At 42.0% G+C, this 9,554-nt stretch overlaps 2 protein-coding genes across 2 annotated transcripts; both read right to left on the minus strand.

The window, feature by feature from the left end:
- Window positions 1–55: 55 nt before the first annotated feature.
- On the minus strand, window positions 56–5,525 carry fam185a (family with sequence similarity 185 member A). Its single transcript, XM_041938252.1, has 8 exons — window positions 5,000–5,525; window positions 4,768–4,877; window positions 4,098–4,190; window positions 3,784–3,922; window positions 2,174–2,215; window positions 1,985–2,080; window positions 1,731–1,865; window positions 56–1,613 (listed from the first exon to the last, which is right to left on the minus strand). Exons 1-8 carry the CDS (start codon window positions 5,433–5,435, stop codon window positions 1,501–1,503), a joined length of 1,164 nt encoding a protein of 387 aa, XP_041794186.1. The 5' UTR covers window positions 5,436–5,525; the 3' UTR covers window positions 56–1,500.
- A 1,170-nt stretch (window positions 5,526–6,695) lies between these two features.
- LOC121607700 (fibroleukin-like) lies at window positions 6,696–9,121 on the minus strand. The gene is made up of 3 exons (XM_041938639.1): window positions 8,876–9,121; window positions 7,971–7,996; window positions 6,696–7,748 (listed from the first exon to the last, which is right to left on the minus strand). Exons 1-3 carry the CDS (start codon window positions 9,119–9,121, stop codon window positions 7,052–7,054), a joined length of 969 nt encoding a protein of 322 aa, XP_041794573.1. The 3' UTR covers window positions 6,696–7,051.
- Window positions 9,122–9,554: the final 433 nt, after the last annotated feature.

Here is a 9,554-nt window from a genome sequence, read left to right on the forward strand (position 1 = left end):
TGTTTCAGCACCTCACTGATACACATGATATTTCATCAGCTCCTGACAATTACCTGTGCCATCACCTAGACGCTGCTAGACTCTAGTGGGTTAATAACTTTGTTGGATGGCCAGTGAATAAACATTTCTGATGTCCACTCTGAATTTTTAGAGGAAAACAGTTTACCTCTGGGGTCGGTTTTGGATCTGTTAACATTTATAGTTTTATAATTTATGTCACTATATTTTATTTGTACAAAGATGACACAATTGTGTTATTGCTCCACATATTCTGTGCAGTCAAAGGTCTGCAACTTCTCAATTTAAGATCTGAAACAGCCTCTTCAAAAAGTCAAGTGTTCCAGTTTTGGTCTTGAGATATTTTCCTTGGATGGTACAGCGAAACTGCAAACACAGATATACTCTATGGCTGAGCTGGTTCATAAACTCCGAAACTACCATTAATTATTTACCAAGGGCGACAGCAATAACACAAACCACTGTATGCATGCAGAAGTTGGCTGGGTGTCTTTAGCACTTAACATCACCAAAATTAATCTATTTATTTAAGAAACTTTATACTTTTATGCACATGAAAGTAAAAAACACTTTAAATTTGATGTTGTTGATCACCATTTCAGAACAGAACATTCAGATATTTCATAGCTTGTTAAAAATTATTGTAATTTTTTTTCAATTTCTACATTTTGTGATTAACACTGGTTTGTCTGTGGAGTGTCTGCATACTCAGAGTTTTGTATATTTCTGTTCTTTAAATTAAAATTCTATTACAATCTTGGGTTATCATTTGTTCACGTAACACTTTATAATTGCGTTTCACTTGATTCTATTTTTTTCTGAGGTACTTGAAACGTATGGATTAACACTATATGCATATCCAGGGAGACACAGACTCTTTCTGCTCCACTGAGACTGAAACTCACTGGTGGAAACAAGTTCCCTTCTTCTAGCTTTGCTGCTCATGTGGGAAAATACTCTTTTCAAAGAGGATTAGATTGATTGATTAGAGCTAGGTCAATGCCAGTCATATTTTGTCATCTATAAGTGTAATTGAATTTGACAGCACAAAAGGCAGAGGTGAAAGTGTCTGACTGAACTTGCTTCTCGGCGTAAAAAACACTTTCGATGCTGTTGTCACAGTTTGAGATAAGTCATTGTTAAACTATTTACATACCATACAGGAGACATACAATAACATAGAGTGAACATACAAAAAATAGAAGCACACAGTTTCTAATTAACACAAAAACAAACCAACACTGTGTGTGCACTTACATTGCATAATTTCCAGGCTGTGATTTTTAACACATTGAATATTTTTAAATACTATAGATGATACATGATGTCCTTATTGACAGTGCAGTATACCCTTAAAGACTTCAGTGAGGTAAAGGTACATCCAGTGTTGAGGAGTGACAGTAAAAATCTGTCTCTCTCTGGAAGTGTAAAGCCACAGAGCAGTAATTCAGCACTGTCAACTGAAATTCTGTCACTCATAACTCAGCTCCCCAGCTTCAGGGACTCAAACCAGCTTTGTGTCTTCAGTCTGACAGAGCCTCTGTCTGCCTGAGCTTTAACCCACTGGTCCACTGGAGGCTCTCCATTTACATAGCCTGAAAGAAACACAGAATAATGGAAGGGACACAGAACGTTCTGTGTTGATTTACTTGTTGGAGGGTTCAGTTAATTGAATGCCATAAGGCGTGATGTAATGAAAAATAACAGCTCACCAGTAACTGTGGTTTGGCCTTCAGTTGTGTTATTTTCTACTCCATGCAGAACAACATCTGGGCTGACATCCACCGACGCTCCACAAAGCTCCACCCCAGCTTTCAACGAGGAGGGGACACGCACACACACAGCTCCTACGTACCACAGAGGAATGAGGGGAAAAACAAAGAAGAACAATATGTCTCAGCAGATAGAGCAGGAAGGAAAAACTGTGGTTCATGAGGTGAATATTCTTCTTATGCTGTGTGTTTACCCTCCTCACTGTGGAGTTCAGCGCTGCCACCATCTCCCACATAGACATCAATGCCTCCACTGTGAGAGGAAATCTTCAGGAAACTATTTGAACCATCTGCAAAGCAAAGAAAGCCTTGGGTTGCTTTTACCAGCCGCTGATAGATGCCATACGTGGTTCATTGTGCAGTCAGAGAGTCAGCATGCTTACCAATAACCGTATCTCCAGACACGTTCTTCACAGTGGCGTTACCTTTTCAATGAAAGCACAGGATCAGGTTTAACTGATTTTACCAGCTGTCAGATTCATTTCAGTTACTGGTATGTAAATTACAACATCTTTAATTGGTCAAGACTGTGGAAACACCTCTGTCGCAGACTGTGTGCATCATAAACCCGCATCACCAAAGTTAACACGATAATTATTTCCATGTACTCTGTGATGAGAGACTCATCTGTATCAGGAAGAAATTAAAATTCTAAGTCAGTGACGCATTTCTTCACTTCACAGTGCTGTTTGTCTTTGTGCTCTAATCTCTACTTCCAAGAATTAAGTCTTTTTTTTACAACTAATCCTTTTCATAGACACCCCAAAACAAGCAACAAATGCAGAATTTGTGATAAATTGCAGCTATATTAAATGTTAAAAAGACTCTGTTTGGATCAGAGGCCAGGATTCCTGACATACCAAAGCCCTGTTTTACAAACCAAGTTTAAAACTTAATGCAGCTGTGTGCCAGAATGCAGGGCTCGACAGTGATGTTTGCCAGCTATTTATAAAAAAAACTATTTATAAAAAAACGGCAAACAATTCTTGGCCTTTAGTTGCCCTCAATGGCAGCTAATTTTTTTAACAAAAAATATGGCCAGCAAACAGGAAAACGTTCTTTTCAAATCACTCTGCTGTTGAAACGCTGCTGTTACAGGCAGAACATGTGTTTGTGTGTTAACATGTGTGCACACGGCAAAACAAATTAAGTTGTTTGACTGTGGGGTGAAAAGTTACACTAATGAGTCAACGCCACAAAATGAGTGTGTGAACTGATTCAGATGACAACGACCAGAGAAGCTCAATGAAAAACAGAAAAAAAACCCTGATATGTGACACATTAAGTTCAGTTCAGAGGCTAGAAGTGCTGACACACCCATTAGAGTTAGATTCATTTTTGAGGGATCTATGAAGAACATGACAACAACTGCACTTCTAGTATTCTGTATAACGAATTGAGGGTGGACAGGTTAACTGATGGCATTTAAGATTAAGATTAAGATGGGAAATTGTCAAATAAATCACAAACTACAAAGACTTTTGTTCGTTTACTGTACTAAGGCTTTTAAACATTCTTTAATGTCACATTTAGTATGTTGACGTGTAGCTGCATAGTACCTTAATTACTTAAAATATAAGGTGAGCAAAAGCTTGGTTCCAAGCCTGGCAACCACTTTTAAAAGTTAGTGTTGAGCCCTGCAATGGCTCATGGGAAGTAGAGGTTTTTTTTAAAAAAAACTTGAGGACCTACTGGCCAAGTGACCTACTAACTGCAGTTGCAGATTAATAAAATATCTATAGATGTAATCAGTTTTAAGTGCAGCCCGCAGTAGTTCTAGTGCTAGAGTCAGTCGCCTATTAACTGTACGGTTGGTGGTTTAATTCTGCTCTCTTCCTGTCCACAAGTGTAAGTGCTCTTGAGCCAGACAATGAACCCCAAATTGATGAAAACGTTCATGCTGTTTTGGACAAATGGCTTGAATTTAATTTAATTTTTGAGGACAGACAGATGCTTTAGTATAGATGAGGAATAGATGCTGCTGTTTGCTCACCGTGTACATGCCCCAGTTCTACTTTGCCAGAACAAGAGGAGACACAGCTGGACTCAGCATAGATGGCTTTGACCTTCAGGGAGCCATGTTCTGTTGAAACATTCATGTTGGTGCCCTGGAGCTTCTTGATATCCACTGCCTGCAAACATACAGCTAATCACTGCACAGGTCCGCAGCGAGGTGATGTATGATCCAACTCAAACTCAAAGCAGTACCATACACCTCAAGGCTGTAAACACATTTGGATAAAGCCTGTATTCAGGGCACTGCTGCCCTCTAATGACTGCTGAGTGTAAGTGTAACGGAGCCCTTACACTGTCTCCACATGTGCTGATATCCACATTCCCATGGATGGTTCCCGCACCTGTCACAAGCCCTCCATGGGACTTGACCTCAATCTGGTGACCCTGAGACACAACAAACAAAGGTGAGGAATGTCAGTCTGAAACAAGTTCCTGCGACCAATAACGATTCTGATTAACCCCAACGCATTTACTACTCTACAATAAGTCTTGTGGGTTGTTTAATTTTAATTTTAACAAGTATATTTGGGTGTAGTTGTTGTCTGCTTATGGCTTTTTAAGTATGATTATGCAACACCTACCTTTATGTTAGGTTATTGTGACAGAAAAACACTGATATGGTTGTTGAGGCCATTTTTTCTCCTGTAATATTGGCCAAAACTGACTCTTATATACAAAATTTGCAGTCTTAGTACAAATGTAATTAGATAAGCTATTCAGACATGCCTAAAAAAAAAAAGCATGACATATGGTTTTGTGGCTGCTTCGATAGTTGTATGATGTGACAGTCACAGTCAAACATCTGCATTAACAACAATATTGAAGCTATAAGAACATTATTTGTAATGGTGAACTCCACCAATAACATATAGCAATACGCAAACATATCAGTGCATCTCCACTTGTTTTTATGTGCACTTTTCTGCAATAAGCGCGTTTCTGTTGTCAAGCCATCACACACCTTGACAGAGTGTAGCAAACAGTTGCCCTTCTCTGTCTGCACCTTGCAGATGTCACACTCCATTTTCTTCACTTGCACACTGCCTCTTCCGTGAGTGCTGATGAAGAGATCTGACAAAAACAAAGTATTAGTGTTGCACCAGGAGACAAAAACAGCATCATGCCAACTGCGGAGTAAACATTGAGGTCATTTTTATCTATAATTGCATCATCGTTTCACAGGAGACACTCACTACTTTTTATAGGTGCAGCCAGATCGATCGACACGCTGCTATGAACCTTCCCTGCTGAGATGAGCAGCTCTTTGCTCTGGTCGTCGTAGTGGACGTGCAAGTGATCCAGACCGACCTCCTGCTCGGCGTCTGTTCCGTGGACTGTGATGAAGGCTCTGTCACCCTCCGGGAAGGCGTGCACGTCCAGCGGGCGGACGGAGATGCTGCAGGCCAGCTGTGCCCGCACCGTGCTGTAGGGACTCACCTCCAGAGCCCACTGCTTCAGAGGCTGGTTAACCTCCTCATGTGTCGGACACTTGGAGGGGGCAGAGATGGAGAACGACCGCGAAGTATGGAGAGGACACTGAGGGGTTGTTAATGACCTGGAGCGGACTGTGAGGGACCAGCAGCGGAGAAGTCCGACACATCCCCGCTGACCCGCTGCGCCCCAAAACATCTCCACCACTTTCCGGTAAACCAGCTCGGTTACAGCAAATCAACAGCACAAACTACTGAACACAACGAGCTGCCATTGAGTCAGCATGGATCGCCACAGCACTGACAAGACTGTATCGAATAGTTAGGCTACTACTTCCGGTACGAATTTTCAGACTAAAAGCTCACCTACAGGCTTCCGCAACGCACGCTCATTGCTCATGTGGGCAGTCTGTCCCAGTCATAATGAAAAATCAAGTTTAAATTGAAAATTATCATAAGGTGGGGAAAATATTACAAAAAGAAAACACAGGTCACTCAAAATGAACACAATCAAAGTGAAACAGATGCCACACTGATAATCTTATAAGTATTTAAGCAGGATTTATAGTAAATGCAAACAACTATTTTTTCAGACGTATATAGGCTACGTTTTTTTTATCATTATTTACTGCTCTGACATATTTTCATTGTGGACCTCTTTGGTCCAATTTTTTTTTTCTATGATGGCATTTTCAGTTTGTTGTAATTTTCTTTGACTCAATACCGTAATCAGACAAAGCTGCTGGCCCATGAAATGACAATAAGATGCCAGACCTCTGTTAACCCCCGCCTTATCTCCCACTCTATAAGAAATGTGTACAGTTTTCCTGTGATGTAATAATACCTGGTCCCTACCTTTTTTTTTTATGTTGAAGGCAAAATATTTCACTTCCGGTCTTAGACCGCGTCGCTGTAATAGACTTCACAAACCGGATGTACAATCTTGCGTAAACTTAGCACAACCCCTCTTTTGGTCTTGTCCAATCAGTAGGCCTACGTGACCAACTCGCAGGAGACGTCGTCCTCGCCGCAAAGGCTGTAGGGAAACTGAGCCTTTAACCATTTGTGAGTGTTCAAACAGTCCACTGCGTCAGGTTGAACATTAAGTCTATCATGTAAATCTGATAAGCCGCATGTCTCAGAGGAATAAAGGGACGCTTCTCTGTTGAAATGTTGATGTAACCGTAGCTGTTACTGAATTTTTATTGTTTATTTTTTACTTTAGTTCGCAGAAAATTTCAATAGAAATAAGGATAAACCAATGCAAAAACCCTTAAATTCCTCAATTTATTTTGTTAACAAAACAATCTCAATTATAAAACATGACAAACAGCTTCAATCAACCATCAACTGGCTTTCCAGTACTATCATAATAATAATAATAATAATAATAATAATAATAATAATAATAATAATAATAATAATGAAAATCAGTCTCTGTTGCTACATACTCGTCAGATTCAGACTTAACTGAAAAATAACTCTTCACAAGAGGATCCCCTCTGTCGTCAGCAAACAAATTCCACTCTCAGAAAAACCTAATGGCATATTAAGGTTTAAAAAAAGATACAATGTAATTATTACTACAATAACCTTTGGAACTATGTACACCCTCAGCTATCGTCATAGTATCCTGTAAACAAATCAGTATTGCAGAATCAAACACCACAAGGCGGCAGCATTGCGTTAATAGTGAAAAATAACTGTGTGGATAGTATACTGGGTTTTATATGATTGTAAAGAGCATCTTAGGAGCTTATGGTTGCAGTTAGTAGTTAGACCTTTTCTTTTCATGCCCTTGCAGAGAGTCACAGCTCACGGTGTGAAGCCCTTCGGTCTGATCAGCATCCTGACTGTTTTGAAAGACTGTCTGTCATTGGTGGGGTAGTACTCTGAAGATATATTATGCCACGTTCCCCAGAAAATCCCATCCCGAACCCCCTTATACCTCCCCACATAGTATCTCCCGTTGAGGTTTGCAGCCATGCAGGCATCAAACCACCAGCCGGAGCTGTAGTAGGCCCCGCAGTTCCCAGATGGATAGCGGTCGTGGTCTCTGTCCGGGGTGGTGAACGCCCTGTTGTTGTGATCATAACTTTTGCTGAAGCGCAGAGCATCACCTGCAGTACCCGAGTACCCGCCCACCGTCAGTCTGTACCGCATCCGTTCACTTGCCACTCTGAACTGCTGGTACTCTGCATACTCCATCACTCCGTCAAAGTCCTCCAGCTCCACCCGCAGCGCCATGTCTCTGTCCCGGGTCAGCAGGTGGATCATATTGTTGCCCAGCCAGAACTCCCCTCCGTCCAGCTTCCCGAAGCCTGATCTGTAGTCAGCCCAGGTGCGGTTGAAGCTCACGCTGCCGTCCTGTCGGCGCTGCAGTAGCGTCCATCCTCCTCCGTCCAGCTCCATGTCGCAGAAGACCGGGAAGCTTCTGCTGCGGAGGTCAGGGGTCACCACGTACACCCCGCTTCTCGTCTCCCCCCTGAGCAGGTGGTCGGAGCAGTCTCTCCTCGCTGTGGTATCTGAAGATATTTAATTTAAGACATGTTAAATGATGATGAATCATGACTGCATTTTTCCTCAAAATCCGTCAAACCTCTTTTTCATTTAAGAGTGATCTAACCGGAGTCCTGCTTTTGCTCATATCTTGCAGGTGAAATGTTCATCTTGCAGCTGGGATGCAGCCGTGAAATGAGGTCACAAGTGCAACGGCGCAAAACTACTTTTCCACCATAAAAGATTTATTGTCTTTGAAGCCTGTCAAGGTGGACCTCCAGAGTAGATACACATAACTGTATAGCATTTAAAAGCAAACTGGATTAAAGAGATACAAGTAAGGCCAGATGTTTAAATTTGAGCTACTACTTTTATGTTTTTGCAGTCTTTTCCTTTTGATAAATAAACGACAAACATACAGTCTGAACCCATGAACAAATGGTCCTCCTGTTCCTCACCTGTTACTGCATGTTAAGCGGGCTGGTAGGTGTTTGCCTCATTCATATGCAGCATCTGAACTCAAGTGTTAAACTGAAGAATCCATTAGGCTGAACTGGTGCCAAATTATTCACGTACTGGAAGCCACGCTCCACTGAAGGATGTTTTAAAGCTGTTAGTCCACACATAGTTGTGGTTTTATCCTTTACCACAACGCTCACGCACACACAGATTGTGCACATGTATGCAAATTCCTGCTCAGACCACATGATTATATTGTCATTTTTTTAATGCTTACCGTGTGGTTGTCTTACTTAAAATCCTTTCAACTTAGGTCATACCAATTTGCCCTTTTTTGTGTGAGTAGTACAATTATAAGCACTCAAACATTAATGCACAACAGTTCCTCAACAATTTTCCGTCGGCCTAATTATTGTGATGTAATGTCAACAACAGACAATAGACGTTTATGAGCTTGGTCTTTGCATATGCCTCCTCTCTTTCCTTTTGAGCTTAATTTGTATTTTTGTCTTTGCATGATGAATATTACAACATTTCTCAACAACATTAATTCTTGTAAAAGTTACCTACTTTATGTGTACATTCGTGGTAGAGAATGCATACAAAGACAAAAACTGACCAAGCACTGTGATAGTTCTGATAATAACATCTCTTGCCTTTAGATGATGTCATCATTGGCACTTTGCTGCCTCCCTGGTTGTCCTCTGGGTACTCCACTGGACGCCTGTCCGGTGGTCTTCCATTTGGACTCAGGCTGTTATTGAAGAAAGCAGCCACCTGGTTGATTTTCACTCTCAGCTCACGTGCACTGGGAGTGGAGGCTTCAGCAGCCAGGGGCTCAGGGCCCCAGGTGGGACGGGCTGTTGACCTGAGGTCAGGGCTGGTTGTGGAGGTAGTTTGGGCACTGGGGGAAGGGACTGGAATCATCATTTCGTCTGGATCCGGTGTTTGTCTGGGGGCTGTTTCCTCCACTTTGTGAAGTATCTTAGCTGGTAACCTGGAGTCAGTATTAGAAACTTGTTTTGGCTTTGTGGATCCTGGACGGGTGCTCGGGATAACGCCTGGGAGGATTCCACGCATGATTTTGTTTGGTCTTGTTGTCATTGGGATCGATGGTTGCTGACTGGCTGTTTGTGGCCTCAGATCAGACGTAATCCTGCTGTTTGGGCTCACTGTGAAGCCTTCAGCGAGAAAGTGAAGGCGAGGGAAGGGTCCAGTCTCCAGGTCGCTGGAGGTCTTTGGACCCAGAGTGATAGTTTTCATCTTGCTGGGACTGAACTCTGTGTCCCCTGGGGAATGAGTCACGTCAGCAGTCTGTTTTACAGGGCCAGATGCAGGTGGCATGTCAGTTTGAGAGTTT

The sequence above is a fragment of the Chelmon rostratus genome, chromosome 6 (assembly GCF_017976325.1).
Source record: "Chelmon rostratus isolate fCheRos1 chromosome 6, fCheRos1.pri, whole genome shotgun sequence".
Classification (NCBI taxonomy): domain Eukaryota; kingdom Metazoa; phylum Chordata; class Actinopteri; order Chaetodontiformes; family Chaetodontidae; genus Chelmon; species Chelmon rostratus.

Coding starts and splice junctions, on each gene's coding strand:
- fam185a (XM_041938252.1), bottom strand. CDS start 5,435: ATGTTTTGGGGCGCAGCGGGTCAGCGGGGATGTGTCGGACTTCTCCGC. Junction 4,878..4,999: donor GGCTGCACCTATAAAAAGTA/GTGAGTGTCTCC, acceptor TGTTTTTGTCAG/ATCTCTTCATCAGCACTCAC. Junction 4,191..4,767: donor GTTTGCTACACTCTGTCAAG/GTGTGTGATGGC, acceptor GTTGTGTCTCAG/GGTCACCAGATTGAGGTCAA.
- LOC121607700 (XM_041938639.1), bottom strand. CDS start 9,121: ATGATTCCAGTCCCTTCCCCCAGTGCCCAAACTACCTCCACAACCAGC. Junction 7,997..8,875: donor ACAACCAGGGAGGCAGCAAA/GTGCCAATGATG, acceptor CCACCTTGACAG/GCTTCAAAGACAATAAATCT. Junction 7,749..7,970: donor AAGACAATAAATCTTTTATG/GTGGAAAAGTAG, acceptor TACCACAGCGAG/GAGAGACTGCTCCGACCACC.